The sequence below is a fragment of the Sceloporus occidentalis genome, unplaced genomic scaffold, assembly GCF_023333645.1.
Source record: "Sceloporus occidentalis isolate IW3139 unplaced genomic scaffold, rSceOcc1.0.p SCAF_87, whole genome shotgun sequence".
NCBI classification, from domain to species: Eukaryota; Metazoa; Chordata; class Lepidosauria; order Squamata; family Phrynosomatidae; genus Sceloporus; species Sceloporus occidentalis.
Genome location: NW_028317067.1, coordinates 2,977,340 through 2,996,944, shown reverse-complemented (window position 1 = coordinate 2,996,944; position 19,605 = coordinate 2,977,340). Strand labels below are relative to the sequence as shown.

Below are 19,605 nucleotides of genomic sequence, written 5' to 3'. Positions count from 1 at the left end.
TTGAAATTATGTTACAGCTAGAAAGTGACCTCAAATCTTCAAACGGTAGTATATATATATATTTATATAGAGGTTTCTGTAGGAATTTTTGCCGATTCATCCAGTAGAACATTAGTAAAGTGAGGCACTGATGTTGAGGTGAGGGTTCTGCGCAGGACAGTCAAGTATGCTAAAGGGGACAATGCTATGCTTCCAATTTTTTTGTTTGGGGAAGGCCCAGCATTCTATTCCAGCATTACTGTGTCCCAGTGCACAAAGCAAGGTCATAAACATACGGTTGGATGACTTTGGTGTGGAAGAACTTGACTGGCCGCACAGAGCCATGACCTCAACCCCATTGAACACCTGCGGGATGAATGGGCAATGTATTTAGAATGCAATGTCAGAAACGTCCCTCTTGGTATAATGTTCAGCTGTCCCAATACTTTTGTCCATATAGTGTATTCTATACACATTTACAGCTTCCTTCACTCTATCTTTCACCTTTCAAATTGGGCCATAATGTATACATATCAACTTAAAAAGGATAGTCCATGAAAAAATTTGTATACTTTAATAAAAAAAACCTAATCCATCACCACCCATGCTAAGAAGTAGTCTGGATGAAGACCTATAATATCATGTAGATTAACTGGACATTACAAACGCAAAGACTAGTAATCTTATGAGCAACTGATTCCAAACAAAGCAAGGACATTGATGCGTTTCTGTAATCACCTTTCTTAACAACAATTTCAGGAATATAATTATCCATGTACTATTTGTAAACTCAGACTACTGTCTTGCTCAGTCTGTAAAAATAACATCTGTTGATTAGTACCTCAAGGTATCTTCTACTACCACAGTCATATATATTTTCCTGGGCCATTGGTAAATTGAATCTGTCATAGATCCGCTTCCACTTGTCAGATTTTCTGGAGGTGTGACACTACATACGAGATGTATTTTCCATCAAGGATGTCTTCTATATCCCCGTGTTTCACCAGCCAGCACTTAGACATGTGTGTGTGCGCTGTGGAGTCCTTGATGCTTTTTGTAACAAGAGTAGCTGGAGCCATGTGATTATTGCGGGTCAGGATTCCTGAAATTGTTAAGTCGTTGTTTTGTTTCCTCTCTTTGACTTGTATTTGGGCATTCTGGAACTGTCCTGGAAAAAAGATACAAGGGCGAATGAAGTGTTTGCCTCCGCAATATTCAGTTATGAAAATTAGCACAAAATGCAGTAGTGTAGCATATCGTAAATGTCAGCACGTCACACGCCTACTGCAACCCAAAAAGTTGTATTCAGACTAACAAACATGGTGCCGTCACAGCCTTTGTAAAACGTTGTACTTTTGGACCTGGGTGGTCTGCATCCAGACTTTTTTCATGTTTTGGTTCATCTTCTACCACCCTCTACCCCACCTTGACTGTCGCTTAACATACTTATGATATTCTGGATCTCCTACCATGGAAAGGATGTTATCTCCTTGGGAACTCTGTCAATTATATGATCTTATCCAGGTCTTAAACTATCCAGGCATTACAGAAAACCGGACTATAACTCAGTAACCCCACAGCTGGAGCAAAAAGGAAGACAATGCTGCCATCTACTCGCCACCGATGGGAATACACACAAGTTTAAAAGACACTCACTTTTAACTATTTTAAAGTGATCCTCACTATAAAGGGGCAAATAAATCTTTTGTTATATTTGTTACATTATGTCCGGTCCTGTCTTTCGTTCTTTGTACTAGCTACACCGCGTGGCTGCGAAGTACACTTATTGTGCTGCACTTTTTAGGGAAGGTGCCTTCACACTATATATACACTTCATATATTTCAAAATGTCTTTTTTTAATTTATTTAACCCCTTAAGGACAATTGGCGGTCCCTAAACCCATTGAAAACAATGCATTTTGAGCCGTACATGTATGGGCTTTGTCATTAAGGGGTTAAACATAGTGGGGAGGAGGTTGTAATTTTTCGAGTTACAGTTTCGGATATACACGATCATGCGCTTGCAAAATTTAAAGTCACAGACACTCAAAAACGAATCTGCGTGTTGTTTTGCAGGTGTTGGTATGCATGAGCATGAGACTAGAATTATGTGGGACCAGTCGAAAAGGCCCAATTTAGACAATAGACATTATAGTGCAGGGGTTCTCAAACTGCGGCCCTCCAGCTGCTGCAGGACTACATCTCCCATACTCCTCAGCCAGCTTGAGAACCCCTGTTATAGTGTATCTTAAATCATTGTGATAAGGAAACAGGGTGTTTGTCTAGTAGATTGTTGCCTAAAAAGATTATTTTAGAAACATGGTGGGAATTCCCCATTGAGAAATATAATTGTATAAATGAAAAGCTATGGTTACACTTATTCAAAAAGATAAAGCAGCCTAATCCGCTGTGAATATCATTGGCATGTTTTGGTATTACTCCCCTTTTTTTAAATAACCATCAAATGCAAGATATACAAGTTTAAAAAAAAGAACAGATTCAGGTAAAACGTCCAACTAACCTAATAGTCCACCGGAGCTTGATGAAAGGCCATCTCCTTTCACAATGTAAAAGCCCAGGTGGTCCAGCTGCAGGTACGTTGGATGCTGATAGTGGTGGAACAGGATCAGAAACTCAACATTGCGCCCAATCCACACAGTGACATTAGAAGAAGGCGCTATTCTGATGGCCAGTCTGGGCTTTTGCAATAAAGTTGGGCGATGAAATGGAAGAGTGAGCTGGTCTTCTCCTTTAAGGGTTAAGTTGCGAAGGGATATGTTGATGATATAGTTGCTTCGTGGTCTATTAATGATGATGGTGATAGTATCAAGATAAGTGCGAAGTCTGTTTTCTGAGCCAATTTTCAAGGGGGCCTCCATTAAATATCCATTAACAGTGATTCCTGCATATGTACAAAAATAGTATGTGATTATACACAAATTATCAAGTAAAACCTGCTCAATGGCTGACGTACGTTATCCAGTAACATCAGATATGGAATTTAACCAGCCATTGCACAATGCCGGTATGGTTAATGTCACTGGGCCGGCTAGTAAAATACAATATCAGCATTTATTTTAAATACAGTACTGTGCACAAAATGCTTTCAAAAAGAGACGTGTTAATAGTTTATTTTTATGATTTAACAAATTGCAAACTGAGTGAGTGAACAAAAGATCCAAATCAAATCAATATTTAAGCGTGACTACCCTTTGTCTTCAAAACAGCATCAATTCTTCTAAGAACACGTCCAAACAACGGTTTTCGGCAGATTTAGGCAGCCATATCATCACTTCCAGGACTTTGGCCTTATGTTTGGGGCCATGGTCATGCTGCCGACCAAATCCCCAACTTAATTTGCAGAAATGCAGCCCCAAACTTGAAAGGAGCCTGCACCATGCTTCATTGTTGCCTGCAAAATCATTCTTGTACCGCTCTCCAGCTCTTCGGTGAACAAACTGCCACCTGCTACAGCCAAATATTTCAAATTCCGACTCATCAGTCTTGAGCATCTGCTGCCTTTTTTCTGCAGTTCCTGTGTTTTCATGAACAGTTGAATCACTTGGCTTTGTTTTCACTTCAGAGGTATGGCTTTTTGGTCGCAAGTCTTCCATGAAGACCACTTCTGATCAGACTTCTCCAGACAGTAGATGGGTGTACCAGGGTCCCACTGTGTTCTGCCAATGCAGAGCTGATGGCACTGGTGGAAATATGATCTTAAGCATGATGTGTCTTCGATCTGGCTGCCGACTGTCTATGGTCCTCAACAGTGCTGTTTCTTTGTACTTCTTCAAAAGAGCTTTGGACAGAGTATCTGAGAACCCATGTCTGCCTTGAAATTCCAACCTCCAACTTCCTGATGCAGTCTTTCCATGGTTTATGACTTTTGACATTAAACTGTCTTTGGCAACTATATACCTACAGAATTCCTGATTCTGCAAGTGTACCTAGACGAATTGATGCTGTTTTGAAGGCAAAGGGTGGTCACACCAAATATTGATTTGATTTAAATTTTTCTTCTTTTTCACTCACTTCGCATTTTGTTAAACTCTAAAAATAAACCATAAAAAAAAAATAAACCATTAACAATTCTATTTTTGAAAGCATTCTTAACTTATAGCAATTTTTTAAAACTTGGCTAAAACAGTACGGTATATATGACTGCTCTTCATTCCCCCAGGATCACAATAAACCTGCAGAATAACGTCCATGTTAGCATCACTGCAACTTACCTATATACTCACAGTTTAGTAAAAAATAAATTAAAAAAAACACAGAAAGTTTGCAACCAATAGACAAAAAATAAGCAAAGAAGGGGTAAATATAATTTTACCTGTAGGATCTGAGACAAGCCTTAGAATGTCTCCTGGTCGCCCATCTAATGTAAAGCAAAGTTTCTCCTGGGTACTTGGCAAATTCACTACAAAGTGAGGGTCCCCGTCCACTATAATATTATAGGAACATATTGAAATTACAGAAATTAAACGGCAAACTTTGAATAAACAGAATGTCATTTCTAGAAACTAAAAGCCAGATATGTGATTACAGACCCTTACATAATGCTGGAGACCATGGCTGATCCAAATAAATTATACCCCAAAGTCCATATTAACCATAAAGTGCATAAAGTGAACTTTTCTTCCATGTAACCATGGTGATGTCAAATGACCTCATATTACACTCCTCATAACCAGCACATTGATCAGTATAGTAGTCCAGATCACAAGCTTCTGCAACTATAACAATAAATTCTCAGCGGCATCTTTAATATTCTTTTCTTTTTTCTTTATGAGCTAGAGTGGATGACTTTATTGCTTCTGAAGTAAGTTTACACCCAGTGATTAATATTATTCAAAGCAAACGGGAAGCTACAATTAGACAATGATTATGATGAAATCTTTGAACGCAAGATAACTATAACACAGCAAGTTAAAAAAGCTAATGCCAACAAAGTTGTGCACTCACCGGAGGACATGAAAGTTTGAAGTCCAAGAGCTCCAGCAGAAAAACCTTTAAAAAAATGAAGGATTCAGGTCACACAAAGCTTTGCCGAGATCACAATACTATAATAATAATAAAATAATAATATAAAACAGTTAATCTGCAACCCAGTCACTGAACTCTGATTACTAACAGTATGTTACTTGATTACCAGGACACTCAGACTAGTAAAAGCCAATGCAACAAGATGATCCTGTGACTGGCTCCCTGTCCCACATCTACAAAAAGTTATCGTCAACAAGTGTATAACATTGCAAGTGTCTTATGGCACGTATTCCATGGCTTCTTTTGTACCTCGTCATGTGCTAAGAAAAGATGATTTCAGGTGTGAGTGAATGCAATAAATACAGTAGATGGTGTGAAAATGTTTTCAACACTCATTTTCAAGTTAATATCTTATCACAGCTATGATATTTCAAGCTCCCAGATAGTTGATCATGTAGGCACACACTTACCATCAAAATCCACAAATGTATCTAATGTATCTGAAAAAGGTTCATAATCCAAATCTGTAAAAACAAAGAACAGGTGCCAGTTATATATAGTGGAGCATGAATATTCAGAAGGTCTTTTTATCTCAAATTCAGGAGGGTGTTTTATCTCTGGATAAGTAAAAATTAAGTAGTTCAATTTATTCCTACAGTAAGTAAAGTGCCAGGAAACAGACAACCAAATACACACACACCAGGACAGGCTCTGCCACCTCGACACCCAAACACACATGCACCAGGACAGGCTCTGCCACCCCGAAACCCAAACACACACCAGGACAGGCTCTGCCACGCCGACACCCAAACACACACACGAGGACAGGCTCCGCCATGCCGACACCCAAACACACACACCAGGACAGGCTCTGCCATGCCGACACCCAAACACACACACCAGGACAGGCTCTGCTCCCCAGCCCCAGCCCCCTTTAGTATTGATTAATGTGTACCCCCACAACCTTGTGTATTGCCCCCATTTTTGCATTTATGCCCCCCACACCCTTGTATATTGATTAATGTGATGCCCCAGCCAATCCCCTCCCTTGCGTTTTGATGCCCTCACCCTTTTTGTATTGGCTATGTGATGCCCAACCAACCTCTTGTCTACTGATGCCCACACTGCCATGTGTATTACCCCCAGCCACCTCCTATTGATTTTGTAATCCCACAACCCAGCCACCCCCTTTTGTATTTAATTTTTGTCCCAAGGGAATCCCCCCCCCTAGAATATGGGTCCACTTTCCTATAACCCCTAACTATTTTTTTGGCAATACTTAAATGTTTGTGGGACGATCCTCTCCCTGTCAGGAGGAACTCTTCTGTGAGCCCGCCCCCTTGATTGTCACGTCTTAAAATGGGCGGGACAAAAAGCTGAGGAACTGATGCCACTGGGCGGCACTGTGTGTGCACGCGGCCGCCTTAACTTCATTAGGCGGCCGGTGGACGCATGACGGCTGCTTTGAAAGCAGCCGCCCGGACGCGAAGTTCAAAGCAGCTGTCGTGCGGCCGGTTTGAATGATGGTCTGCCGGCCATATAGGGTATCTCTTTATATTAATATTGTGGATGTGGTCCTACAATAATTAATAGCGTCAGCATTTTGTGTATATGATAGAATATTGGTTTTGCCTATTTTATCTCATTAATATCCATAACACTATGAAGTAAAGAAGTTCTGTTTTCTTCTGTGTGACTGTTACGCGCGCCGCCGCGGCTCCCTCTCCGGCTGCTAACGCTGGCTCTCCGGGCGTCGGCAACCCCACCTCCGTCCCGCACGCGGGTTGCCGACGGGTTACACGCGCCGCCGCTGCACGCACCTTGGCCGCTCATGCTGGGTCCCCCGACGTCTGCGGCTCCGCCTCCGGTGCTGCCGCGGTCTCTCGGGGGGCTTGCGGTCCTTCTTCGTCGGGCGCGCGCACCCACTCACGCTCCAGACGCGTCGCCGCGCGCACACGCCGGGAAAACGGAAGTGCGCCATCTGGTGGTGGTTCCAGATAACGCACCTAAAATCAATTTAGGGCGCGACACGCTCTACGGCGCGGCTGATGACGTGAGTGTTTCCTTTTCTATTTAAACCCCATTCGTTTGCCTTATCTTTGCACGTTCTAAACGTTCTCTAGCGTTGGGTGTGCTATAGTTCTCATTCTATTTTGATCTCTGCCTTGTGTACCGACCTCTTGCCTGTTTAAACGACCACGATTCTTCTCTGCCTGCCTACGAACCCGGACCTGTTTACCGTTTTGCACCTGATCTACCTGCCCTGACCTCGGATTGTTTTTGACCTTGCTGCCTGCTGTTGCCCTCGACCTCGGACTGTGTTCTGGACTTTCTTTAGCTGTGCTTACCTGCATTGTTGGATCCCTCGTCTACCTGACCGTAACAGTGACTATTAGTTGACCAAGACTAATTTACTACTAGCCATTAGGTTAATATGTCATAACTAAATACATATAATCTATATTCTGATGAAGAACTGAAAATGTAGTAGACTCACCATCTGAATCATATATTGCTGTTGTCCCTGAAATTTGAAAAGACAAAATTAGCTCTGTGTGTTGTCAAAGTGCATGTAATGCCAATTTGCAAGTCTCCTGGCAAGTTGCCCTTTAAACATTTTGGTGAAATACCCTAAAATTAAAATCTTTGAATCAAAAAAGAAAAGACTTGAAAATAAGATGACTCTAAGGGGAAAAACATGTAAAGTAATGTCAGAGTAGGACTGGGGGAGGTAATGTTGGGTGGAGATATAATCCATATTGTATGTGTACATCTTGTATACTCACCTGTGAGTCAGTGGCTCAAAGATGAATAGAACATGTTTAAGAGCAACACATCCCATGATTCTCAGTCAACCTTAAGGCAGCCTGCGAATTATGGAATATGTAGTATTCCACAAAGATTTGCCCCTATGTGAACCAGCTCCTCTCAACAACTTGTGAAGAGGATCAGGGACAGATAGGAAAGACTGTGGCAGATCATGCCGCATAATGTAGAATACATTTTGTTAAAAATGTTCCCGAGGCAGGGTCACCTTAGTGCATCTTAGTGTACTACCTGTTTTGGGACCCATATGTAAAAAGCATGCTACTATGGGTTACACTTCCTATTATTATAATTTTGAATTATAGCACAAATAGTTAGGCTAGATATTTTGATTAATATCTACATACCTGAGACTTCCGGGAAAAAACTGTACACTGGAGGAGGGTTCAGGGACTCTTCATATGTTGGAAATGTAACTTCTGATTGCAGAAGTTCATCTGGAAAAATGAGGAGTCTCAAGGAAGTGGGGTTCATGGGGTCTGAAGATGGTGACACAGGACTTAAAGTGTCATGTGTCCTATGAGCACCTTGTTCCGTAACCAACAGACTTGTGGCATCAGAAGGTGTAGATAACTCTGTTCTACTTTCTGTTGCTGGAACTGTCACAAAGTTTGTTGGATGGATACCCGTTAGCAAAGTGAAGAGTGGTTTATCTGTCCTGGCTTTAGTTGGTCCCACTGGTGTGGCAGTATGCGTTAGTAAAGCAGCAGTGGAATACACAGTAAGACTTTGTTGGGTATCTATGTGGGTTGTTGAAACTGAATTACTAGTTGGTGCCACAGTTGAGAGCTTTTCCAAGGCATGGTTAGTTGTGGTAGGCCCAACAGTAATACTAGCGTGACCTTTATTTCCTGGGGAAGTTGATGTTCTAGGGGACATTGGTCCAGTTGGATTGATGGCAAGAGTTGTTAATGGTTTGGGGCTTTTTGTGACTGGCTTAGTCAATCGGGGTCCTGAAGTGATCTTAGTTCTTAAGATAGCAGAACTTGTAGGGCTAATAGTGCTGGTTGGAAAAGAAATTGTACTAGATTTAGTGGTAACTTTTAAAGAAGTTGTGGCGAGGGTGGTCACATCTTCGTGGTCTTCTGGCTTGACTACAATTAAAGAAGTAACGGGTGTTACAAAGTTATATTTGATGGATAAATTGGTGGCTTTCTCAGTCAGCAACCTTCGTGCTACAGTGTCATTTGCTTTGATCCTAGCTAGCAATAAATCCTTAATAGTGAAATAGGCCCAAAGCCTTTGTACAAACCACTGTATTTCATCCACATTTCCCAAGCATCCAAAGCTAGACTGTGTAACATTGTCTTCTATGGAAATATCATTTTCCAGACTCAATTTTTTCTTCTGGTCATTAGCAGTGAGATGAATTTGAAGGCTTTTGACACCTGACTTTAGCTTTCCTGCTACCACTAGTTCTGAACCCTGAAAATAATTAGGGAATAGGGTTTGTGTCACATTGTATGTAGTCTCTCCAAGGTAGGCCAACTCAATATCAAACAGAAGAGGGCTGGCAACCTCATCATAAAAGCCTTTTAATTGTAATGTGCCATCAGAGTATTCATAAATTCGCCTTGCAATGCCACGGTTCTCCAAAGACAGCCTGCGCATAAGGTTGTAATCTGCATCTTCTCCAAACGCCAGGCAAAACAGCGAGATGGTTCCTCCCATAGCCTTGTGTGCATTCTTTAGAATTTTAGTGGTTGATGTGACACCTGAGGTGGCTTCTCCATCTGTCAGGAATATGATGAGGGGAATCCTCTGCTTGGTAAACCCTTTCTCCTGTTTAGGAGATGTCTGGTTGAATATAGCAGCAGCAGCCAAAAGTGCGGCATTAATATCAGTCCCTAAAGAGACAGAAAAAAATAGAATCCATCATGGTATTTTTTTTTCTTCTAGAGATGGTCATGTAACAACGTCTACTGAACTCTATATCATTTGTGTTCAAATATTTCTGTGGAAACTGTGATTAAATGTTTTTAAAAAAAGTAATTGTAAATATAACCAGTCTACAAATTGTACTGAAGATTTTCTACATAGGTACCTGTGTAATAAAAAAAAATCTGAATTTTTTTAAGCCACATTACCTTTGTTAAATAACTGCAGTGCTACTAACATTGGGATAAGTCAATTATATCCCTGCAAATTAATAATTTTACATAGACTAAAACTCTAAAGTGTTCCTCCCATAGCCAGTCCTTACATGGGTCCTGGTGGGTCTTTATGTCCTGGGCAGCCTCATTCTGTGGCTCTGAGTGAAGGAGGTCTCAGGAGAGACTTCTCAACTCTCTTTCACACAGAGCTCAGTGTAAGCTGCAGCCAGCACTATGTATGAAACCAACTACCGTGTTTCCCCGAAAGTAAGACAGCGTCTTACTTTCTTTTTATCCCTAAAAGCCCCACTATGTCTTACTTTCGGGGTATGTCTTATATTGGGAAAAAAAATTCGAATTTAATGCTTTCCTACCTTTCCTTTCTTCTTTCAGCTTCTTTTCCTCCTCTTCGCCAGTTCTTGTCTCCTTCCGGGTCAGAGGGCACGGACAGCGGTGGGCGCGGCTTCAGTGTTGTGCGCCGGGATCTGACAAGAAACCCCGGCGCACAACAGCTGTTGCCGCGCAGATCACAAGGGAGCGGTATCGGAGGTCATTAACAGACCTCCGGCTCCCTTGAGTGATTTTAAGCCGGGTTGAACCCGACTTAAAATCACTCAAGGGAGCCGGAGGTCTGTTAAAGACCTCCGATACCGCTCCCTTGCGAGCCTGCTCCTCCAGCGGCGGACATTACTGTCCGTCTCTGGAGGGGTGCCGGGTGCCGCAGGTTGGCACCCCCTGGAGTGTGGCGCCCTGTGCGGTCGCACACCCCAAAGGTCGGCCCTGCTCTAAGGGGCCGGCCTTAGGGGTCTGCGGCCGCACAGGGTTTAAATAAAAACATCGGGGGTTTTTTTCAACTTTATTTAACATCCTCCATGTTAAATAAAGTTAAAAAAACTTTATTTAACATCCTCCATGTTAAATAAAGTTTTTTTTAACTTTATTTAACATGGAGGATGTTAAATAAAGTTAAAAAAAAACCCCCGATGTTTTAATTTAAATCCTGTGCGGCCGCAGACACGTAAGGCCGGCCTTGGTGGGGACTTCCCGGCCCCTTAGAGTGGCGGACCCGGTCGCAGGTGCGGCGGGCCTAAGGGGCAGGCGCCCCTTATGCCCTGCGTTAATGCGGCCGTAGGCCGTAGGCAAATCCCCCGTGTTTCCCCGAAAGTAAGACATATGTCTTACTTTCGGGGTACGGCTTATATTAGCTGACCCCTCTGAAACTCCCGATACGTCTTACTATCGGGGGTGTCTTACTATCGGGGAAACACGGTATGTGTTTGTGTGTATGTTACTGTGTTTGTTTCTAAAACTGCTCATATCTGGTAATAGAGGGGTTCATTCTCTGAAACTACTCATGTCTGGTAATGGATGTAAGTATTATAATATAAATCTATTAAATCTGAAATCAACATGGTTCCCAAGGCTTCCTAATAATTTATCACATAAATGTATTTTATGTAAATGTGACGGTATGTGCATAAACAGATCAGTGTGTGTGTATGTGTAATCTCAGCTGCTCCATACTGTGTCCCTGAACGGTAGAAATAAAAAGTGGTCTCCCTAGCCAAGGCATGTTCTTTCTGGCGCCTGTACGTGTTCAGCAGCATTATTATTAAGGATGAAGTGTGGTTGTGCAGGGTCGCGTTGCGTCACCTTGTGGTAGTGGGGCAACAATGAAGGTAAAGTTAGACTTTTAGGGTATTGTATAAGGTATTCTCCCTGAAATGGTGCAATGGGGATAACCTTACATCCATCTGCTTCGATCTTATTTACATATTCCTTGGCACTCTTGATATTCTGAGCTGATGCCTGGATGGAACGTCCGGGTTTCCACACTTGCACATCATCAGAGAAGGTGATGATGTTGAAGAAGTCATCACGATGAAGGTCATTCAGAATAACATGCATGGCGCTTTTGGTCTGTCATGGGATAGAGTTGGTGAAGAATTTCACAGTATATGTAACCTCTTAATTGCCTTTTGAATTGATAATTCCATGCTCCTATCCCATCTAAGCATTACAAAGCTTATATTACATTTTTATACAATAGACTTTTGTTTACAAAATATATTCATTTGTATTCTCCCTTATTGCTTATGGTCACTTTATTTTGTATGTTCAATAAATATAATGTATGCTTTTTTTTACTTATCTGTAACACACTGATGTCATGTGTTCTCCAACTTCAAAAAATAATAAAGTGAACTCAAAAAGCATCCAACATAACAATGGCATTCAGGTCATTATCTGTTCAAATCTGATTTACTTACACAGCTGTGCTTATTCAGGATCAATGATCCTTCTCGAAAATATAGACTTTTGCAGTGCATGGAGATTGTACATTAAATCAAGCTGTTGTGGGTTTCAAGAATTAGGGCAACCACCATGTGTCTTGTAAATTTAGCAACATGGGAGTTTTTGTATTTTAATTTTCAGGCTACGTGAAAATTCTTTTGGCTTGCCCAGGAGGCTCTGGGTATCAGAGATGGTTACCAGGTATGGGGGTGGCAGTTCCTTCTCCCCAACCCAACTCCACCAACGCTATACGCTATATTCTGAAGTAATATGGGCAAGCCATGCCCCTACAGAGCTGGTCCTGTCTCTCATGAATTTATTTCCTTCTTGCTTTCATGTGAAACGAGGTTCAACCAGCCTAGAAAGGTGGCCAAAGCTTGTCAGTGTGTTTTTAATTTTTGGGATGTTTGGAGGCTGATGCTTGTTTTTTGTTTGTTTTGTTTTGCTGCTTTCAAAGATTTTTTTAGCATTTACTTGTCAACCGCATGACTTAATCCACTGCTGGTGGTTACCTATTAAATTCATTGAATCTGTTACCAATGGATGGTAATATTACAAGAGCAACATCATTAGAAGAATGGATATTTACCTGGCTAATTTTGGTGCCAAACATTGACCCGCTGACATCTATGACAAAGACCACATTTTTCTGGATGGCAGGAAGTCCTCGTGGAGCAAAGTAGTGAACAAAATATCCATTGTATATCTGCGACGTACAAAGAAACATTACTTTGTGTATCACAGCCCATCTTTAGCCAATGAGATTACCCTGGACCTTAGTAAGAGTGTGTCACTGTGCATTATTCTGGTATTGTTCATGAAACTCATCTGCATTAGCCCTTCATAAATCACAGTGCAATTTTTATTTAGATGTTTCATTTCTACTCTATTTAAACCTACCAACCACCAAACCCATCCATTAATTCTGACAAATTAAAGGTGCTGTTCCACCAACTCTGTTAAGTTAAGACTTTTAAATACTGTTGAATGTCAAACCCTTCGCAGTAATAATTCTTTAACCATTGAAAAAGTTGGCTCCTTCATATTTTTTGCTGGAAAGACATACTAAAGAGTACAAATAATGTTTTCTCTAAAGAGAACAGCACTTTTTAAAAAGGAATACTCAAGGTTTTAAGATATTACATAATGAGCAGGCAATGATAAACATGAGGCTGGATGTATCCTGGGAAATGTTATGTTCCAAACACAGAGGGTAGTTATTTGAAGTGCAAATGTGTGATTAAAATATACATGGGATATCATATTTAAAAATATTAGCACAACATGGTTTAAGTACTTTAGTTTCTTGTGAGCGACAATGCCGCATAAGGCAAACACATTAAATATTACACTGTTTAACCTGAACATCACCAGCTAGGTCTTTCAAGGTCACATCATACTGGATGACAAAATCTGCTGTGATGCCAGAGCTGGAGTAGGCAGCTTGCTCTGCAGGCGATGGTGAAAAGGTGATTCGGGCACAGTGGGTACTAGTCTCTATCTCCGTGCAAGGAGGTATTTCTGTATCACCTGCAAGGGTGAAACATGTCTGTTGGTAGGTACCTCAATAAACAATGTGATTTGAAAATATATTGCAGCTTACATCAGTACAATACTAGATTTCCAAGGCAACGTAAAAAGAGGAAAGACTGCTGTGTATGACCCGGCCTACCTGACTCCCATTGTGGTTCTACACTACTGCCTGATTTTGGACCACATGAATTTCTGGACTCCTGACCTTGGTGTGTCTACCTGTCCTGGCTCCTGACCTTGACTTGTATGACTACCTGTTCTGGCTCCTGACCTTGATCCACAACCAGCGCTTATCTTATGCTTTGGTTTCTTGGCGTTTTTTTATTTTTGAACCAGGTCAGCATATATTTTGACTTGCTGCCACAGACTTTTCCGACTGAGAGGGCTAAGGTTGGTTTCCTGATCTTGCTACTAACCGAGAAAGCTCTAGCCTGGGCTAATCCTCTTTGGGAGGCGAATAGTCTAGTTGTGCAAAATTATGCAGAATTTGTGGCTTCTTCAGTAGAGTCTTCAATGTTCTGTCCGGACTACATCTGCTGCCAAACACCTTATGTCTATTTGCCAGTCTCTGATTATGCGATTGAGTCCCATATCTGGGCAGTAGATGTCGGGTGGAACAACAAGGTTCTAGTGGATCTATGGTCTGACATTAAGGGATCTCCCTACTGACCTCGAAGCGTTAATCACTTTCCTGACCTTAATCAATACAAGGCTTAGGGAGAGACCCTCTTTCAAGGAACACCTGAGGAGGCATCCTATAAGGTTGGTGCACTGACCTCCCTCTCCTCCCATGCCTCCTATAGACGTTCTACCAGAAGGCGTTGAGCCCATGCAAGTGGGGGCTACAGGCTCTATGAGGCGGAGAGAGCATATCATAGAAGGGATGGCCTATGTCTATACTGTGGCCATCCGGTGGCTTATGCCTTAGATCTCCCTCTCAACATGCGTATTCCAAATGTTTTCCATGTCTCACTACTAAAACCACTAATTTGTAACACTTCCTCACCCCTCGCCCTCACCCAATCCAGGTTGATGGTCATGATGAATATCAAGTTCAGTTCATCATCTATTCTTGTGTGTCCAGGGGACTTCTGCATAATTTAGTTCATTGGAGGGGATACGGACCTGACAACTGCTGTGTTTGCCATGTTCGATGGACTGCCGATTGCCGTGTTTGACAGGCTGACGACTGCTGTGTTTGACTGACTGACTTCTGTGTTTGACTGACCTGGTCTGCCTGACTCCCATTCTGGTTCTAAACTCCTGCCTGATTTTGGACTACATGAATTTCTGGACTCCTGACCTCGGCTTGTATGTCTAATGGTTTCGGCTCCTGACCTTGGCTTGATCCATGACCACCCGCTTATCTTAAGCTTTGGCTTCTTGCTGTTATTTTTTATTTTTCAATAACTATTTTAACCAGTACTCCGTCAAGATTTTGTGGTACCCTGACAATAGGGAGACAAAAGGAGTGGAGGGAAAGGAGAGGTGCAAAAAATACATGAGAATAGAAAAAAATAGAGGGAATGGGGAGGAGAGAAAGAAGAGACAAAAAATTGGAAAAATGAGTTATGTTCATTATTATGCAGCATGGATTTTGTACATACCTTGCACTGTATTGGTCAAAAGACGACTGGTACGCAGTGGTAGTACTCGGACATATTCTATCCCTGTACGTTCAGAGATCGTCACCTCCACTGTGAGGTTCTGGACCACCTGTCCAGGCCTCACACTAACCGTGTGCTCATATTTCCCGAGTTGTCTGCGTAGCAGTTCCTCATAAGTCAGAGTAAAGCCAATCTCTCCACCAGCCTCCACATTGACCATCACACGGAACTTTTCAGTTTCTCTGTCCCTGGAGATGATTTTTAAATAAATGTTGAGAATGGAAACAAGGATTATAGGCACAAATATCCTGTTACCCAGGCATATATGTGAAATGGGCTCTGTGTGTATCTTGCTCAGTTTTCCTTCCTTAATTCTTTATTTTAAACAAAAAAAAAGTGATAAGTAAAGAATACCTAAGAACTTCAGAAGAGGAGGCCACCCGGAGCTCTCCTTCTTCTGATAAAGTGGCTTCACGAGAGGGCAAGATTAGCCATGCACAAGGCTCGGCCTAGCTGCCCAATGGGTATGGCTTGCTGTGCGAGGGGCAGCCGTAGCAGCAGACAAGTATCTGGTAACCCCACATAGCATTTAATGGGCAATCGGGTGGGGAGTGAGCCTGGCTAAATGTGGCTCCTCTTCCAAGGAGAGTACCTCTGATGATGTGTCAGAATTATTACTCATTTTTTGTTACTGTATTACTTGACTTAATTTTCTTCTTACGCTGATCTCCCTGCCAGCTGGTTACACAGTGATGTTTTGACTAAGTGGAACAGCATCTTCAAATGATCATTAACAGGATCCCTCATAGTTGTTGTAAAGCTGCTTCTTCCATGCTTACCTGGTACCAACATGGGCTGTGGTCTTTCCCTGCCTCCTGGCTTCATCAAACATCTTTTTGGCCTGATGTTTCTCTTTCACTTCTGCTACGTATATCTTACCATTAACCGTGCTGAAAATATAAATAACTGAAATTTACCTCGGGCTATGTAAAGGAAAAAATAAATACACCATTTACCTGAGATTTAAAGACTTTGGATCACATGGCAGTGCAACAAAGTCTTTCTGATTAACAAATCAAGGTACAATATCGTGTTTGCTTACAATTAACCTATAACCTTTTTCAATAAAACATACAATTCATTGTGTGTTGTTACACACAATAATACACATGGATTATCATGAATTGGTTAATATAGCGTCACCATATTCCGCAGCGCTAAACGGTGGAAACGTGATGCACAGATTCATTATTCATATGGAGAAATACGCTGGTGATTTGTTTTTGTCACCAAACACATAATGCCTTTCGGAGCAGGAACTTCTGACAATTAAAAACAGTGCTTTATTTCAAGTAATTTAATTAATTACTAAATCTAGTACATTCTGTGCTAACCTCAGCTAGACCCACATTATTCATGAGATGGGGATAAACACAGTGACACATTAGGCACTTCTTTATCTGATTGCTAGAACCATTGATGAACAAGCACTGCTAGCTCCTAGTTTCTCTCTTTTTTCTTTTTTTTTAAATGTGTTCTTTCAAATAAAAAAAAAACCCAAGCAACTGAAACAGCTGCTCTTCTGTTTTTAGGTCTCCAAGCAAGCTGAAGCCTAAGAGAGACATGCATAGACTCCTGGCCAGCATAAATGTTTGAAGGAGACAAGATGGCCAAAATTAACTTGGCCACTGGGACAAAACCTGTCCTTGTGACAGGGAGCTATGTGTGTGTTGGGATGCCTTGCACAATTTCTCTCCTCTCTTCTGTTTATCCTTGGTTTCTTTCCAATCATTACTTCAAAGAACAAGGTTATTTTTGAATTATTTTTCTTTGGCCAACATCGGCGAGCCGGTATGGAAAATAGCAGCCACTGCTCTGTTTAGGCCCCCACATTATAATTACCTAGAGACGAGCGAACTTGCGCTGACCAAAAGGTTTTGAGAGATGGTGGGAAGTTGTTATTGCAAACCTCGAGTCAATTCCCTGAGGCTAAAAGCATGATTTGCTTGACGGATGGCTTGTTTACCGGTGAAAATATGATCCATTATAACATTATAGTAATGTGATTAGAAAAATGCTAAACATTGAGTATTCAGGTACTCATTTTGAGAGACATCCAAAAAGCATCATAGAAAGTCCAGGTTGGACAAACAGCTGTGACTTTTACTTGTTCATCTAATAGGGAAGTAATACATTTTCCTAATTATTCAAGTCACGGTACTGTTTTTTTCTCCATACTTTCGATTGTGAAACTAGGTTATGAGCTACAGATGGAAATCAACACTTAATGAAGAACAGTCCTGCTCCAAGCAGATATTTGTACCTCCTACAGTATATTGTCCCTAATGGTGGATTGTGCTTGGATATGGGGTCATCAAAGATATGTAATGTTCCATTTCTAGGAAAGGTAGTAGAAAAAGTAGAAAGAACATAAAATAGAATTAAAGCGACCCTAAAAATACCAACATATTGTTGCTCAGGATGTCGTATTGGTTTGCTCTTTTAGTGATTTCCTGGTACTAGGGGGATTTTCACAGTCAGTGGAAATCATTAGTGAGTTTGGCTTTTCCCCTTCATTGTCCTCCCTTTTTTTTATATATGTAGGTTTAGCTCAAACAGGGAACCCACAAACAGTGCAAACCAGACTTACATTTGAGTAATCTAACTAGTTGTTACAACACAGATTTGTTAATTTCAGTTTCTTTAAGTTGAGCAGAATTTTTGGTCCAATAAACCAACCTAAGGTTAATGTTTATCCCATATCTCAGCAATTATAAATGTAATGGTTATAGGATATTCTCCTATACAAAGCAAATTCTACCACAATGTTGGCAAACCAAAAAATTACAACATATATCCCTAATTTACAACACATTTAAACCTTTTTTTAGCACAAACATGTATATGATTTGCCTACTTATAAGGCACAGCATAGGCATACAAACAACAAGACAAAACTATTTGTTTCTATTTGGAATATAGAATTTAGAAGTTTTGTCTCCAAAAACCATATAGTTCAGTAATGAACATTGCAATGCCATGAACATTTGAGTCGTTTGATTGACTTACAGAGTGAAGTTAGATATGAAGGCTGAACTTGGCAGATCCAAGTCAAAGATGGCATCTTTTGCTTCAGTGTGAGGGTTGCTCATAACACTTTGCACCTTTGTGTAGGCATATCTGGAGACAATTGTGGACTGAATGCAGAGGCTGCTGATTATCAACTAGAGGAAATGAAACACATTAAATATGTTTAAAAAAACATTAAATTATGGTTAAACACATTAATTTAATATGTGTTTTAAATTCTAATCAAATACAAAATGTGGTTTTTTTATCAAGTAAGAAGCTGTTCGTGAATTATAATATGGACACCAAAGTTGCATATCCTGTTCTTCATTGAGCTAGAGAGAGACATTTGTCAGCACCAAGTGCCATTGAATAACCTTGAAGTTGTTGCTGTTATTCAGCAATTGAAATGCTGAAAAAAGTTGATTTGTGTGGTTCACTCACCAAGATCCCATGAAGGTTACTTATTCTTTCACTAAGTCTGTTGGGGTGCAGTTTAGATGAACGTGGACTCCGTAAATGAACTTAACTGGATGCCTGAGGACATGGGAGCACATTGAGTTCAAGGGAATATTTATGGGGAGCTGTAAATTCCAACATTACTTTGGTCGGAACATTCAGTGATTGTGTTTTCTGCTGAGCTAAGTGTTCTTCTTAGTCAAAAGGAATTTTCATTTCCAAGAAAAAAGACAAACTGTCATTTTACTGGGCTGCACCTGATGCTCAAAGCTAAATAATACATATGGTAACTGTTTTTCTAACTTAACTAGGAAGATACACTTCAGGATACAATTAAGGAGCCCTTTGTGACAAGACCATATTTTCTGAAGTTGAGTGACCTACAGAAACCAAGAATATCAGCATTTAAGCGTCCGGATATATGGTCAGGAGTCATGTAAATAGTAGAGGACTAGCCATCTGTCATACTGCTGGCACCCAATCTGCTGCCCCACTGGCAATGGGGTATTACAATGTCATAAGACAGCCACTGGCCTTAAAGTGCTAGAGCCACCCCATTGCCAAATACAATATTTAAGATGCCTCAATTACGGTATGAACAAAATAGCTGTACTTTTGATACAGTTTAAGTTTCTTGAGTCAAAACAGGATCTGGTTTGTAACACGACACTAACATTTCTGGTAGAGGTTGGTTATATTGGACAATGCTTTTGAAAGTGTGAATTTTGTGTCTCTTTCACCCTAATTCTCACAGCACA

General features: G+C 41.0%; 1 protein-coding gene across 1 annotated transcript in view; it reads right to left on the bottom strand.

Annotated features, from left to right (window-relative positions):
• Positions 1 to 905: 905 nt before the first annotated feature.
• LOC149284930 (inter-alpha-trypsin inhibitor heavy chain H6-like) overlaps positions 906 to 19,605 on the bottom strand; it is a 28,218-nt gene continuing 9,518 nt past the window's right edge. The window contains exons 6-16 of the mRNA XM_089496060.1: positions 18,389 to 18,543; positions 16,159 to 16,269; positions 15,320 to 15,567; positions 13,540 to 13,709; positions 12,769 to 12,885; positions 11,633 to 11,804; positions 8,139 to 9,638; positions 5,436 to 5,489; positions 4,313 to 4,423; positions 2,501 to 2,881; positions 906 to 1,147 (exon numbers count right to left, since the gene is read on the bottom strand). Coding sequence (XP_089352186.1) covers positions 906 to 1,147; positions 2,501 to 2,881; positions 4,313 to 4,423; positions 5,436 to 5,489; positions 8,139 to 9,638; positions 11,633 to 11,804; positions 12,769 to 12,885; positions 13,540 to 13,709; positions 15,320 to 15,567; positions 16,159 to 16,269; positions 18,389 to 18,543 — 3,261 coding nt within the window. The remainder of the gene's footprint in view (positions 1,148 to 2,500; positions 2,882 to 4,312; positions 4,424 to 5,435; positions 5,490 to 8,138; positions 9,639 to 11,632; positions 11,805 to 12,768; positions 12,886 to 13,539; positions 13,710 to 15,319; positions 15,568 to 16,158; positions 16,270 to 18,388; positions 18,544 to 19,605) is intronic.